Source organism: Watersipora subatra, chromosome 7 (genome assembly GCF_963576615.1).
Source record: "Watersipora subatra chromosome 7, tzWatSuba1.1, whole genome shotgun sequence".
Lineage (NCBI taxonomy): Eukaryota > Metazoa > Bryozoa > Gymnolaemata > Cheilostomatida > Watersiporidae > Watersipora > Watersipora subatra.
Genome location: NC_088714.1, coordinates 50,858,567 through 50,875,976, shown reverse-complemented (window position 1 = coordinate 50,875,976; position 17,410 = coordinate 50,858,567). Strand labels below are relative to the sequence as shown.

The window sequence follows — 17,410 nt, the reverse complement described above, 5'->3', positions numbered from 1 at the left end:
ATTATATGTATACCTTTATTCAAGCTTTTAGCAGTAGCAAATAACTTAATATAATCAGCAAACCATAGGTTTTAGATTTATCAATACTTTGTACAAAATCATTTAAATAAAACAAAAAATAGTTTTGGTCAAACAGTTGGGTTCTTGGGGTACTTCACACTTATTTACTAAAAGTTTTAATAATTTCTGAGATATTATAACGCTTTAAAAATAATTTGGTAGATAGTTTTGAATCAATTCTAAATTCGAATTAGAAAACTCTTTTGCTTATGCTTATTTATCAAAATAGAGTGATCTATTGTATCAAAAGCATTTGAAAAGTCAATGATTATACCTAAAATAGATAGACTGTAGTTTAAAGTCGCAAGTGTATTGTTAGTAAATTATATTAGCTCTTCACAAGTTCCTTTCTCTATCTGAAATCCAAGTTAAATTTCTTCAATAATGTTTCCTTGAATAGTGTAGTTGTATACATGTATTTGTTCGTAATAATGTTCACACAGATTTTTGAGAAAGCCTGCAAAACGGATCCAGGTCTATAATTATTACATAAAAGTTTATTTCCTTTGTTTTTTAATATGGGTAAAGTTTTAGCACAATTAATTTTCTGTTAGAAAACACATTGCTTTATGCTTATGTTGAATATGTAGACCAAAGGTTTTGATAATTCAAGTAAATATGTTTTTACAAATTTTGAGGCAATTCCATCTACGCCTTCTGCTTTGTGTCCATTTAGATTTGCAACAACTCACTGAACAATACACTTCTACAAGATGAAGATATGGGGAAGCATTTACCCCTGAATCTTGATGCTTTATATTTGTACCAGAAAAATTAGAAAAAGTTTGCATCAGCCAGGATCCTATTTATGTGACACAATGGTAAATTATGTAGCTATTTGTTTGTCATCAGTTAGTTCCTTAGAGTTCTAAAAGCTTAGAAATTTGTAGAGCTTTACCCTAGTTTTGCCTACAAACAATATTCGTTAAGTTGTAAAACTTGTTTGGGTCATTAACTCTTGATATTTCATTACAGTAATAATCCGCTTTTGCTTTTTTGATCAAATATTGAACTTTATTTCTAGTTTCATGAAATGATTTTTTAAATTTGGACTAAAAGAGTAAGCTCTGTAAAGGAAATCGTAAAAAAATTGTTCATTTTGCGCATCTCCAAAGGAAGCCTTTTGGTCAGCCAAAGGTTTTTTAACTTTTTTCGGCTTACAACAAGTTGTTTCTTTTATAAAGAGCATTTTGGTCAAAAATTTACTCAGCTGTATTAGGAAAATTGTTACAAACCAAATCTAAACTTTCCATTTGGTTAACTAACTGTTCCGGTAAACCCCATTAAACGGATCTTTCAATTTGTGAGGATTAAAGGTTTTTTTAACTTCGTTTAAGAGTTTTTCAGACTCGTTCATCAGAACTTAACAAAACAGGCAAGTGTAGATTGGTGGTCAGATGTGTCTTGTTTTACTGTAACACAAACATTATTTAAATGATGAAATTTAATTCATATGTGATCTACACAAGTAGCCAAATAGGAATTTTTTTGAGTGGGGATGGCTATGATCCTTTTGAAATTATACCACTAAATTAAAACAAGGTATTCAGCCGAGTTAGTAGACATAGTATTAACATTTTAATCACCAACAGTCACATGGTCCACCCCTTCACACTAGGGGATGCCACATACCAGTCTAAATCAATTAACAACCTATCATGTCAGCAGATGGAGCACAATATAGAGATGTAATCAAGAGCGGCTTTCCATCAGTCCCTGCCAGCCTCAGTGATATAGACTCTGCTCCATTTAGTGACACAGTTGAAGAATCCCAAACAGAAATGCCACTGCACATATAGACCCTTGTGCTTCCGCAACGAGTTGGACGGCTGTCACCTATAGATATGTAATTAGAAGTTTTATTTGGGCTGTAATGTAGAGAGGCTTCCACAAAATTTAAAAGTTGAAGTAGTTCAATACCGTATATTGATGATTATTGGAAGTAATTCAATACCTTTTATTGATGATTGATGGAAGTGTCACACTTATGACGTTTATGATCAGTACTCGTGATGTCTTTGTTAAGCTTCCACTGATCACAATATAAATGCATGATAAAAATAGCTTTGACAGAACCTACCTAATTCAGCATTAGTGAGAATGTGATTTTGTAAGTTTGCAGCCTGATGCGCTCCAAAAAATAAATATTTTTGATAAAATTTCCAAATAAGTTTATCATGTGTTGCTCAATTGGCTGATGGTTAAAATTTGCAAAAGTATTACTGTTAATAATGTCAGGCTTGAACTAATCTTTGTAACATAAAATAATATACATGTATAATTTTTATTTGTACAAAAAATAATAACTGAAAATAAAATTAGCCTAGCATCTGTCAAAAATCTTTCATACTGCATTAAGTAAATGTTGCATTGTAACTAATAAGTTGCACGGACAGTTACTATATTTTCTATAGTAGAAGGAATTTTTACACTATGATGAAATTCATTTTTATAGAGTGAAAAATTTGGTCAATTTAGTTTTTGACAGATTGAAAGATAAAATAAGATTTTTGAATAAACTTCCAACATTACTTCTAGCTTGAAATTACTGTTCCTTTATAATTATGAAAATTAGATTCGCTAGAAAAGCTTGGCCATAGCTCTATTCCAAATCCATTCCCGCTATTCTCACAAGTATGGAACTATGAAAAAAATGAGAAGGCGAAGGTATTATCTGATTAGAAGACAAACTATGAACCTATTTGTAAGTTTACAAAAAAATCAGTTTGACCTCTTTACAAAGATATTTATTAGCTGTACAGTCACCTCTTGACATATGAGAGTAAATCTTAAGAGAAAATAGAGATATGAGCAGAATTTAGAGAAAGTTTTAGATATACATTTCTCTTTTAGGCATAAATCTTTTGCTGAACCATAACTGGAGAGTAGTATTTTATAAAATTTTATTAGCGGCTTTTCTTACAGTTGCATTGTGTGTGTTAGTGTTGCAGTAAAACAAGTTCTGAATGCATCTGATAAATTTAATTTATCATCCTTTGTAGAAGGAAACAGATCATTGGATTAAAAAGAAGTGTCTGACATCTTTCATAAGACTTATAAGGCTATCATTTCTCAAAAAAGATTTAAAATACTAAAGCATCACGAGGGAAATTTGAAAAAAAATTTATTTTTATAGTTTTTTAAATGCTGTGTTATATCAAAGTAACAAGTGAGTGTTTAGATTCGGTATAAGTTTGTTTGCACTGTAAATCTGAGAAGTTGTAATCATGCTTAAATTATTCATTCTTTGATAATAAATTAATATTTAATGATACGTAAAAAGTTTGAAGAAATGTTTTTAATTTTGATGATTTATTGGGTAGAATGGGCAATTAGTAACAAAACTATAAATTTACATATCCATATTGAGCACAGCTGATTATAATTGTTGTTTCTGTTTACATAGCACAATCTTTATTGGATACATAATTGTAGCCCATCCAAAGCATGTTAACTTAGTTGAAACACTAGCAAAGAAGTTTCAATTTCATAAAATTATCTACCAAACAGACACTGTTGACATAAAAATACTTTAAAATGGCTCATGGGTAAGAACCAGCAAATCTTGCGAAGCATATCTTTCTTATGTTCATACGCCTATATGTATTCTTGCAAAAACTCTACACAACACAAATTATTTTGTATTATAAGTTCATTATAAATCATCTGATACAAATGCTACAACATTTAACCTCTTCTTAAAATATGGTAGCTGCCTGTCAATTTTTAACTCACTGGTTGTCATTTTGCATGTATAGGGATTGTTTAATAAATTGATGGCAAAGGGCTATTGCATTCAAAGCCAGCCAGAATCGGTTACCAAAACCAGCAGTTGCAATACGTCCACCGGGTTTATCAGAGGCAAAGCGACCTGATGTGAACACTGTGAAACATATGTATGCCTGTTTCCAGAATATAATTTCATGGCTATTCAGAAGAGAACTGTTTGTAATCATTATCATGTTGCCCATGTCAAGAAATCGCTGCAAATTACTTGTTCAAAATCATCATCTAGCTTCACACACAAACAAAAATGTCAATGCAAAACCAAGATGGTTGTAAATGATAAAATATTGTTTCTTTGTCATGTGTGAAAAATTTACATTCACATGTACTTAAAATGTGTTACAATTCTGAAAACTTATATGAGGTACAAGGTCATCAAAAGTACTACCACAAAAATGAAGTAATTTCTTCTAAAGACATGTTTGATTTCTGTGCCTGCAAACAGAAAAAGACAGAGTCTGAAGTTTCATACATGAAGTGTCCTAATTCAAAATGCAATGAAATATGGTGTCTATTAAGCAACTGTGACAGAATATTCATTTCAAGGCAGGGAAGGAGGGAAGGAAGGATGCCTCAAACACCATAAATCAAGAGCTCATAATGTATATGAGTAATGAGCAAAGGATTACCTACAGTCAACCAAACCAGGCTGCTCTGAATAATCATAGTAAAATAATTTAAATGCACTGTAGCTGAAAATGGCTATACATTTTTGTAATGTCTAATTTATATTCTTTTATGTAATGAGACATTCTCATTGTTATTTTATCAAATAAAAAACAAAACAAACTTTGGAAAAATTTGTTACTCTTTTTTGTTTCACTAAAAATACTTGCCGAACACTTATTACTAGCCATGAATCTTTCATATAGCAGTAGATACATACAAGTAGTCATTGTGTGAAATTTGGCCGATTTCTTTGTAAAATTTTATCCGATTGTCTCAACCAATGAACCGGCACTTGATGTTGGTAGTATTTCATTTTGTGAATAATTCTCAGTAAAACTTTTTATGTTCTTTTCAAATCCTACTGTTTGGTAGCGTATTAATAATATATATTTACAAATCTATCTATACATACATTTCTTAAAGTCTGTTGTCTTTTTTCCTTCAGTATGTCTAGCTGTAGCTATAAAAACCTTGATACTAAATTTTGATATCTAATGGATTGCGAAAATTGCATCGACAAGTTTCTTATCCGGGTACTTTATCACTGAGCTAGAACGGCATATTGATCAATGCTAATTATATTAACCTCGCAATTACCCACTATGATGCCTCTGTTAAGAAATATTTTTGGACCAAGTTTATGCGACACGATGATTCTTTGTTTCTTTTATTAGGGCTAATTTATTGGGCCCAACGATATCGACAATAGGTTACCTCAAACCTAAAATTTGGCGATTTGTGTACTTATCACATGAGTTTTTAAATGATATACATTGCTGAACTTGCCATAGCAAGTTATCCGTATCTGTTATTTGGTATATCCTGTATCCATTAAACTAGAAACATTGCCCAATGATTAAATTAGTGTTGAAAGATTAATGTTTACTAAAATACATACTAAAATTTCTTTCAAGTATGTGTTTAGTGAACGAAATTCATTTAAGTTAGATTCAGCGTTTATGTTACACGCCTGTCTTGAAAGGAAAAGCTCTTCACATAGTACATTGCAATGTTATAGTGTCTTGGGTCCACAGATAGTAACCACAAAATACACCATAGTCATTGTAGGTACATATAGTTGTCCAAAGGGAACATAGTATTTTGGTACTATTTTTAATGATGATGATTTTTACGAGGAGGTGAATGCATTAGACTAATAACCATTAATGACTATGGGTTTCTATACCACTCTATGTAGGTCTATAGCCTATGATATTCACCTACATGCCAATTATTGAATATCAACTTGGAAACGAACTGAAATCATATAATTGTATACCAAATAGTTTTTGATTATAATCGTAGTGAAATAGACTATTTTTAGCCATTAACTCTTTGGGGACAAATCACGTGAAAGCCCGTCAAATGGGCAATGTCTCAGAGGCCGAATCACGTGAAAGCCCTTTAGAAATCAGTCTATGATAGACCTTTTTTAAAATATTTTATTTTTTAAGAAAAAAGCGTTTAAAAATAAAATTAATTATTTCATCAATTTCAGTAGGTTTTGTAGTAATATTTTGAGACTGAAAAGTAATCCCTAATACGCATGTGCAAGAAGAACACGTTGCAAAAAATTGCTCTTTCTTTTTGGAAAGCTAGTCAACATGGACAGATGTGATTGCTCCAGCTCAGCCAAAAAAGTACGTTTAGATGAAGACATCAACTGGTTCGAAAGTGAGGAAGAGGATATCAGGTCAGAAGAAAGTGGGGAAGACGATGCATGTGAAATAGAAGATCAACAGAGTGAATCTGATAGCGAAAATGAGAGTGAAACGGCCGGCGATGAAACAGGGAGTATTTATGGCTTTCAAAGAGGAGCCGACTTAAAACCCAAAGATTTGCATTTTGATGAAAGCTTGGCAGGAGTAAAAAGTCGAATTCCTGGACAGATAAGTATTCTTGATTATTTAAAACTTTTTATCACATCGGCCATCATGAATGTAATAGTTAACGAAACAAATAGATATGGCCTTCAAAAACATCGCGATGCCTGGGAGCCTGTCGATGACAAAGATATTTGGCGAGTTCTTGGTTTAGTTGTGCTCATGGGTATTGTCAAAAAGTCTACTCTAAAATCTTACTGGTCTACCCGTCCCCATTTATCTACGTCAATATTTGGGAAAATAATTTCAAGAGACAGGTTTTTAATGATTTTAAACTGTTTACATTTCACTGACAACTCGGAAAACCCTGCTGGCAATAAATTGTTCAAGCTAGGCAAAGTGTTATCCATGATATGTGAGCGGTTATCTTCTGTTTTACTGCCAGGTAAATTTATATCTTTAGATGAAAGCTTGCTGGCTTGGAAAGGACGGCTTGGCTTCAAACAGTATATTCCATCTAAAAGATCCAGATTTGGAATTGAGATATTTGCTCTCTGCGATGCTGTCTCTGGCTACGTGCACAAGCTGTCTGTGTACATAGGTGATGAGCGAGAGCAAGCTGAAGGTACCGGCAGAGGAGTCACCCACAATATAGTAATGAAATTAATGAATGGTTTGCTGAATACAGGTCGTTGCTTATATATGAACAATTATTATAATTCGCCAGAGTTAGCTGCTGAACTTATAAAAATCAACACTCATGTTTGCGGAACTCTGCGTCTAAACAGAAAAGGTTTAAAAGTTTAAAGCCTAAAGATTTAAAATTATGTAATGGAAAAACTATTAAAAAAGGTGAAACAACGAGTTTTTCTAATGGTGATAGTATGGTTGGCTGTTGGAAAGATAAAAAATTTATTTGTGTAATTTAAACTATGCATAAAAACTTGGAAGTCGTAGATACAGGCAAAGTAAGTTATAAAGGGGGTTAAAATTTGCAAACCAGCCGCTATTTTGGATTACAACAAATACATGGGGGGAGTTGACAAATCAGATCAAAACTTGCATTATTATAACGCTGCGCGTAAAACCATGAAATGAGACAAAAAATTATTTTTTCACTTATTAGAGATTTGTGTGTATAATGCAGTCATAGTTTATAGAGTACATAGCGGCTGTAAAATAACTGACCTAGAGTTTCGAAATAAATATCCTTGAGTGCGTGACCCGGCTAGCCGGGTCACGCACTCAAGGATTTTCGCCACGCAAATACAAAACAAAAACAACATGCTGTTTTTGTTTTGTATGTGCGTGGCAAAAATCCTTGCGCCCGTGACCCGGCTAGCCCATGCTATTCATTGTATAGCCGTACGTATAAATCAAATTTCACCAAACCTGTAGAGCAGTCGTTGACAAAAATATTTTGCCGATGGAGGTAGTAACGACGCTTATGAATTACGAAAAGTTGAGGTTTACCTTTATGGCTTGGAATAAAGTGATTTTCTAAAGCGATAGCAACCGTTTCGGTAGCCGTTGGGCAAAAAACAGTTCGAATTAACAGTGTTGAGTTCGAGTTATATAGAGCCATTTATCATTGCGTGGGAACGGACCAAGCAAATCCAGTCAAGTTAACCACGTGTTCGCTATATCCGAGGGCGAGTTATTCATGTTTCACTGTATTTAGTTTTGGCAACTGTTTCATTGCTTTGTATTTTTAGCTTTTGTACATACATTTGCTGAAATGTCATCTAGTCTATTGTATTTGTTCTGCGTTGCATTGATATGTTGTATTTGTTCTGCATTGCATTGATATGTTGTATTTGTTGTCCATTGCCCTTTTCAGGGCAGCCAACTAATCAAAAGAGTTCAGTTCACATATTCTGCAATGTAGCAGATTGATTTCTCCATGATTTGCTGTGTCTGTTCATAATAAATGTTGCTTCTTGTCTGTTGCTGCTTCACCAAATGTGTGAATACAGGCCCGCCACTCCATTCTTCTTGTACACAAACAGTTATTCTTTGCTGCAGCGCATATGAGTCTGTGCAATGAGTTGATATGCAAAATTGATACATATATAGCTTCAAGAAATACATAATAATAATTTGAATGCAAAAAATCATAACTGCAAACATATAGATCTCAAGATGCTAAGTTTTTACAAGCTGTCTAGAGAAAACAACCTCAGTCTGTAGAAAAATATCTCAGCTTTCAGACGCATATTCATTTGCAGCTTTATGCCAAATTGCACGAGAGTTATAGCAAGGTTTGAGCTGCCTTGTCGGGCGACTGTTGCAGGGTTATCGACATGGCGTCATAAGCATTTTGAAGGTCTTCACCCGCAATGCACCGAAGCTCCTAATTCTACTTTTAAAGCACTTAAAAAATTTTTTTTTGCAAACTCTTACAAACATATGACACTGTGCAGATGCTTATTATAAATCATTTTTACAGAGTTATTGCTTTTAAAAATGTATTTGTTATCGATATCTTATGGAAAAAGAAGTGAAAACTTGGACAAATTAATAATTTGTCAAAAATAATCACAGACTATTTCTAGGAAATTATTGGCTGCCTGTTGAGAAATTTCTAAGCTGTCTAATGCATATTAATTTATAGCTCCATGTCAATTTGCATGCAAGTTATTGCGATTTTTAGGTGGCCATGTCAGGCTTTCAATTTTTGCTTGTCTTATAGGTCGCGCACTGAGAATTTCAAGGGGCGCTCCCGTAATGCATCGGAGCTCATAACTTTACTTTCAAAGCCCTTAGACGACCAATTTTTTTTGCAAACTGTTGTAAACCTATGAATCCTTGCAAGTAGTATTTGTACATCATTGTCGATTATTTGTATCAATTTGGAAAATGCAATGGAAGTTGGCACATGAAAATAAAAAAACCATCTCTTCAATAAATTGACACGTTTGCTAGAAAGCATTTGCAAGATAATTGCATGCAAAAACAATGAGATTGTAGAATAATTTCTCAGCTTTCTCATGCATGTTGATTTATGCCACTACCGCAGTTGTGATGTAAGTTACTGCAGTTTTTATGCAGTCATGTCGAAGGGTCAAATCGCCCTAGTAATTGCCCCCGTCCGCTGGTACTTTCCAAGCCGTAAGCCGACCGTCGCTAAAGGGTTAATTGTTAAAAATTTCACATTTACATTTAAACATCTTTACATTTTTATTTTTGCTCCTAATTTATTTCAACAAAATACTCCTTTCAAGTTAGGAAATTTTTTAAGTTACAGTGGTTTGAAAACCTTTAAAGTTGTTTTATTCATTTCTTATTTAGTGGTCCTGTACCAAACCTTTTTCTCATGATGTGAAGTTTGAAAGTTACAGTTGTTTGACTGAGTTTGAAAAACTTTAGAGTTGCTTTTATTTTCTCTCCTAATTTATTTCAATTACACAAAAGGCCAAAAAACACTTTTCTTATGATATGTAGTTTGAAAGTTAGAATGGCAAATGTTTTATATGTTAAATACAAATAAATTTTTTGTGCAAAGACTTTTTTATTTTTTTAGAACTTTTAGAAAAAAATTTCATCGTCATTTCCTTTACTTTCACTGATTTGGACACCAGTTAGAATAACAAAGTACTCAAAAGTTTCCAGAATGTCAGTTACTTTGAAATCGGCAAAAAGAAATCATTTTTGTACTTCTACGTTAATTACAAAAACCTTCCGCACTTCGACAATGCTATAGACTGATAAAATATGCACGTTATTTTTTCGTGAAATGCACACGACTTAATGGATCTATTCTCTGTCACTCGGCGTTTCGTTTGCCGGTCTTAATTTAAAAAAAACAAGGCTTGGCCAGTTTTAATAAGTATTTTCGGCCAAATTAATCTGTCTATTTGTGTATATTCCGATCAGATGGGTATTGTTTAGGAATATGTCGACAATTTTCAAAGACTCGGTAACATATTCAAATAAGCTTATATGTGTTTTGTATCGTTATTATACTTTAACGACTTTACAAAAAAGGGTTAAACTTGTTGATAAGATTTCGATACAAGGGTTTGCGACGTTGTTGATGAATAATTTGTGTAAGTTGTGCGCGCATGCATTTATCATAACAACTCTCAAACATTCGCTCGGCTCATTTGGTCATGGGATCAATATTTAAAGTAACCTAAAACTCCAACATATAGTCTTATTATACTCCTACAATCTGTTCATCTCTGCTTTTGCATGCACCTGTCACTCTAGCACCTTTCTTATGGTATTTTGAAAATATCTATTGCTTCAATGTTTTGTTTTGTGGCTGCTGCAAACTTTTAAGGACTTCTCTTGTTTTTTCACACAAACATTGTTTTTTTAAATGACTTTATTGTTTGAATGATGATAAATACAGCATAATGGAAAAAGACTATTTGCATAACATACATTGAAAATGATACGTATTTTTACATCAACAGGTGAAGGCAAAATGAAACTTACAGTTTACTTATTTCAAAGTACAGACATCAAACTTTAAATGAGCTGTTTTGAGCAAAACCAAACATAAATATTATGTTGCGAGGGATGCATTTTTGGGAGATGAAATATTTTTATTAGCAAAATTTATGTAAAATGAGGAATCAAAGCTACATGAAAGTGGTAATTTTTTCTTGCTGCAGATAGTTCTTTGAAGGAAATATTTCATAGTTCGCTTTATGACCTTTTTATCTACATTATGTGAAACATATGTCTACTGCAATGTAGAAAACTTCAATACTTAACCATGTTTATTTTAGCAGTTTTCCATTCTTATAAAGTAACTCAGAATCACTTCATCTGGTGTTTCCTAAACTAATTTTCTGACATTTTTGATGCGAAAGTTCTTTTTATGTTTTGAAGTGTTGTAAAGTTTCTGTTGTAGTATATTTATGTATGTTATGGTTTTTAGGGTGTCGCTTTACTATAATATTTGCTAAAATAAAATGTACGTCAATACACAGATAGCGATATTGCAGAAAAATATATTTGCCATACATATTGTTATCCACATTAAAAATGCCACTACTGCATCACAGTCAGTTTTTAAGAGTAATATTGTGTGATATATGCATTCGACAAACATCTATAAATCAAAATTATTAACTGCTAGAAAAACACAGAAATTTAATACTTGTGTAGACTGAATAGAAAACAATTATTCTATGTAAAACCAAAATATTATATTATGAGTTTTCAATCCACAACGGCAGTAAGCAGTGAGCAGTTTTGGCAGCAGTTGTTGTTGGCTGTTCATAAAACAATTTTGTTAGCAGTAACGCTTTTCTACCATGTACAATTCCAAAAACGTCAATGGAGATAGCTATATAAAACTAAAGGGATAAATTAACAGTGAAAGTCAGTATTGTATTAAACAATGATACAGGTAAGTTTAAAAATATTTATCTTCAAACTAGTTGAATGCTCAGCCTTGGTCGAGTCGTAAAAATTATTTGCACAGAAAACTCATTTATATTTAACATTTTCCATTTCTTATCATGAGAAAATTGTTTTTGTCCAGTTAGTATATGGCAATATATTATGGTATATGGTATATGGGCATGCCATTATGGGCATTATACATGGGCATATATATAGCCAATAATATGGCAATAAAGGTTAAAAACTAAAACCGAAAATATAAAATTAAAAATCAATGTAATTTTTTTTTTAATTTGTTTGCATACATTGGGAATCAAACAAATTGCAAAATCGGTCAATAGTAACTGACACACAAATCCTTATTTTATATTTTTTTGCAAATAAATAACAACAGTTAAGTAGATCATGATATTTTTAAATGCTTTAGTTTCACATGCTCGGATTAAAGTTTGAGCCAAACATGTAGCTAATGCTTTTAGATAAGTCAAAATGCATTTTAAATTAAAAGTAGCAGAGCAAAAAAAGATTTGTTATAGCAGGCAGCAAATTAATTGCAAACAGAAATTAACTATAAAATACTTTTTTTCAAAAACGGTTGCGATGAAGTTTGCAAAACTGGTTTGATTTGTGAAACTAATCAATGACTTGATTAAATTTTCTTCGTCCTGAACATCAATTCAAGATTTTTCATTTGAAGTAGAAATTATTGGCCTAGAGATCATACAAATATGCTTTCTTCAAATTCAAATCATGTTTACAGAAAAGTTTTTAAGACTAAAAGTTTTTATGTCTAAAAAGTAACTGTTGTTGTTAAACATTTGCTAAACTCTAAAATAAGTGCAGTTTATCTGAAAAGCTTCTTTAAAAATTAGTTACTCCGTAGGTAAGCATTAGACATTATGGTGTGAGGTGTATTATGTTGATTTAACCATTAATTCTGTAGGTGATGTTTGTAGAATTTTTTCTAGCAAGTGATCATTAATTATAGCAGCCAAAGAAAAGCCTTTTTATGAAATTGTATAATTACGCTTTTGATAACTCTTCCGCTCTTTGGGTGCTACTTTATTGCATGAGTACATACATAGTTGTTTGTTGAACGGTGAACATTAATTTTCTGCTTTTAAGTGATTCTTTAGAGTGCTATTCTTTAAAGAAAGAGGAAAAGTTCACTTGGCAGATGAAAAAGCTGTTTGTTCTTCTAGACGTGCGGCTGAAAAAGTTTTAGATGTTTGAATAGCATTGCGGTCAGAAATTTAATCACTTACAAACAATTGATTTGATCAATATGTACATATAACCTTTACATAATCATAAATATTATATTTTTTTTAGCAATAAATCAAAACTTAAATTTCCTTTTCTCGAAAATCAAAAAGGTTTGCTTGATTACTGTTTGTTTGACTGTTGGTTTTGCTATTTTCGTTTTACATATACAAGAAAGGGTTTGAATTCATACACTATATTTTCAGTCCAATGATGAAATAATGTAATTTTAGTTGCAAGGTGAACTCTTTACATCTATGCTGAGACACAGAAGTGCTAAAAGAAATTGTCCCAAAATGTGCAAACTTAATTTAGTATGAATGCACTCATGGCCCAACACAAATGATGTACTCAGCAGTTATGTGTTAGGTACTATTTTGATGATTGAATGTATTACTATTTCTTATCACAAAAGACCCATGCTCAATGTCTTTTAGGTGTATGTTTGATGCCTTTTCATGTTTGAATTTGTTGCAGCTGCTAATGTTGTAGTCATTTAGTACTTTTTCAAATAAAGGTGCGTTAGCAAATGCTGCAAAATCACATCGCACACAAATCTAATCCCAAAGCCTAAATTATGGTGGGTATAATTGCATATCAAAAGAACCTACTAGTGGGTCTGAGCAACAAGCAGAATTATTCATCGATTTGCAAACTTCGTCTGTATAAATTTCACTGTAGCTCACCATTCTGATTTTCACTTTGTTTCATAGGTACCTAGCATGAAGAATAATGAAGAAAAATTCTGGTGGATCACTATATCGGCACCATTATTACGCACTGTTTAAAGTTTCACGCTAAAATATGCAAGCTACGATCTAGTGATATAGACAAAGAAAGTCTAAAAGAAAAACGATTTAACGTTTGAGATGAACAGCTGCGCCAGATAGATAATGCTAAGAGGCTTAATAAATAACATTGTTATACTTCAAATCATGGCAATAAAAATCTCCTTCCCCTTAATTAAAATTTATATTTTGTTTCCATAAAGTATATGGTTTTGACAGGGTTCCTAACTATTGATGAGATCAAGTTAGTCACTGTAGATGTGGCTGTTACACATATATCTGACAGTAAATTTTTGCTAATCTAAACTTAAGTTGGTGAACACTTGCCGGTGACGGATTGGCAATACTGTGGAGGCTACCCAAAATGTTTTTTTTTTCACAGCGATGTATCTTATCATCTGTTTTGTAAACGTAAAATAGCTGTTATCTCATCGAAAAAAATTTTATTGTTAGGCAGCAAATGTTTCGATATATGAGAATATATGTAGAAGAGACAAATGATGAAGTAGTGGCTCCTTGCGGTCATAAAAATCTGCTGATGTTACTTAATTTCAACTTTGCTATGAACTTTGCTGTCTTGATCATTGTTTATTGTGCCAATGATTGTTATTATTAATCGCTACCATTTTTACTCTTCTACCGTTGGAGAATAAAAACATTACTGGTTTTAGTTGGAATATCGGCTGAGCAGCAAATAAATGCCTCAACGTGGCTGATAGGCTAGCAAACACAGAAGTTGAACAAAAACCTGTGACAGAAAGTGAGGAATTCATAAATTTGTAAACCCTTTTTTTGACTAAAAGTCTCCAAAACATGCACAAAAGTTGTGTAATTTTTTATTGACAAATTCAGAAAATTTTGTATTATTTGAGCATACAGGTCAAGCCATGACCTGTAAATTTGTAGGTCATGGCTTGACCTGATATTTATAGGATAGTTTCTAATGTTATGCTTTTTAAAAAGTAAATAATTTTTTTGGAGCTTTCACAAGCCCTTGCTCAGACCCAATTAAAAAATTGCCACACATTGCTCCCCTGTAGCACTTTTCCATAAGTGCAGTTGGGCTATGGTTGCAGAACTCCAATCTTCCCATAAATACACTCACCATACTTTGAATATTTTGAATTCTACTACTACTACATTAGGATTGAATCTATCACAAACAGTCATTATGTAATAAGGTTTTGCAAGTCTAGCTAGTGAATGCTTTAGTTACCAGAGTTGAAAAAATGCGTTAAGTATTATAAAACTAAATAATAAATATCAAAATTGAGCATTGATTTCATTGTTGTTTATTACAATCTGAAGACAACTGTCAATTATGTTTTAATTTGTAAATTATTACCTAGCAGATATAACTTTTTGATCACAGGAGAGGAATTTTATGTTATTCATCAAAGTTCATAACATATTGCAGATTTTATAAATAATAAGCCACAATATTTATGATTTTGTTCGGCAGAAAGCGGTTGATCAATAAAGCATGTTGTTGATTAAGGTCAAATCAAAAACCTGCACAAGAAAGTCAAGAAAGTCTGGCACCTAATGTTCTTGAAAACTTTGCACAGCTTGAAACATTTTTTTAAATAAACATACTTCTTTTGATCACTAAGCAAGACCATATATTTGACACTGCATAAGTAGAGCTATTTTTCCTCAAGCAGTATTAGGTATTGTTTCCTAAGATGTTTATTGTAAATTGCTTTATTTACATGTACAATATAAAGCCTTAAAAATAAGTTTTCAAGACAATCAAAAATCAAACCAGAAATGCACGGGCGTAACCAGTCTGCTGAGGACTGGTTATTGCAAGAGTTTTAAAAGAATGCTGTGCATTTGTATACTGCTTTATATTTATTGTCATAAATCGCATAAGTTGTTAGGCAAGGAAGAAAAGGTGATAACTTCCTAACTGACGTGATCAAGTTATTATAGCTGTCTAACATAGCACATAAACTATGATAACCTACTTAATGGTGCAGACATTAAAGTTACTCCCTAAATGATATTTAAGTAATAGGTAGTATTATAAGCAAACTCATTTAAATGCGTGTTGTTGTTAAGTTGTTTGACTTTGACAGAGATATGTTAACCATATACTTGAATCTGTATGGCAGATGAAGTTGGCATTCTAAATCAATTAATATTGTTGCCGACAGATCTTGAGCAAGAGAGCGCGTCATTCTCCGGAGATACTTGCAATAAACGCCAATAAATCGGTCATCAATCAGATTTACACCAGATGGTAGTAAAAGGTCAACAAAGATGGTTACATAGACATTGTCCGAGTCTACACGTGATAATATATTTACAGACAATACCTTATACCGAAACCAAAACCCACATCAGCACCCATGACTAAGGCAAACTAAAGACTTCTTCTGAACTCGTATAGCAGAAACTGCGCTTCTCCACTCTTACGGTCCATCTCCGCTTTTTGGGTCCTGACAAACGTGAAAAATCGATGATGGAAAGATTTTGCAACCAAAATTCAATTTTTTTGCTTTTAAACCATTTTGCGTCAGTCTGATGCTAGCCAATAGAATTACAAGATATTTTTAACCAGCTAACTATACAGAATATTTACTATCATTTTAAAAAGGGAGTTTATCATTTTTCTATCAGATCCAGTATCCAGTAACTTTGGAAGCACACTCGCTAGCACGCATACATTCATATCTATATTTGCACCAGCAACTCGACTCAACTAGACTCTCTACCAGAGCTATTCACTGTTCAGGCAAGTAACTCTCTGTGTGACATAGCCTAGGGGCTAAGTTGTTTTTTTTAGAGTGATTGTAATATTCTTTTACATTTTTATGCTATGTTTTGCAACCATTTTAGTATATTTTGTATATTATGCTCTCTGTTTTAATATATAAAATTCGATAAATGGGCACATGCTACCAATCTCATCTGGTTTTTTTATTTGGCATAGTGCACGGTTAAAAATCTTTGTGGTAAAAGCAACTCCATTAGTTAGACTTTGTCAGCGGATAATATAGCCCGCTTAGCTGAAATGATTGACTAGCCCTAGAGGAAAAATATCACAGGACACAGCGTTTCCTTACAAACTAACCTGCATGACTTGAACTCAGTTCTCAGTGCAGTGAAGACAAATCTGAAGTAAAAACTTATTACAATATAATATAAAATATCATACATAATATAAGTATAATATATAATATATAATTTTGGTAATGGCAGCCTCCTATATGATGTTTGACTTATAACAACTTCCTGAATGATTTATCAATCATAAAAAACTTCTAAATAATATGTAATAATGACAGCCTTGCAATGATAATTGAGTTACAACAGTAAGACACTATCTCACGTAAAAGTTATAGCAACTTCCTAAAAGATACACATTATCATTGCTTTCTCAACATTGCAAAAGGAAAGGTTACCTCCAGAAATCATAAATTATAATAGCATTTTACACCAGATATGTTAATTATATCATTCACAACAGACTCATCCATTTAAAAAAGTTGTGGGTTGATCAAAATCTTAAAAACAATGTTTGGTCATGTGTGGTGAAATGTGATCCACAAAGAGCTGAGCCTAGGGCTGTGCTAAGTCGAGTCGAGTCGGACTGTGCTCAGTCGGGCAGAATAACGAGGTGAGAGTTAGGCCAGTCAGTGCCAAGACGAGCAG

At 32.6% G+C, this 17,410-nt stretch overlaps 1 protein-coding gene across 1 annotated transcript; it reads left to right on the top strand.

Moving 5' to 3' along the window:
- Window positions 1–6,119: 6,119 nt before the first annotated feature.
- On the top strand, window positions 6,120–8,234 carry LOC137400863 (uncharacterized). The gene is made up of 3 exons (XM_068087207.1): window positions 6,120–6,564; window positions 6,784–6,963; window positions 8,179–8,234. The coding sequence occupies exons 1-3, from the start codon at window positions 6,120–6,122 to the stop codon at window positions 8,232–8,234; spliced, it is 681 nt and encodes a 226-aa protein (XP_067943308.1).
- The last annotated feature ends 9,176 nt before the right edge of the window (window positions 8,235–17,410 follow it).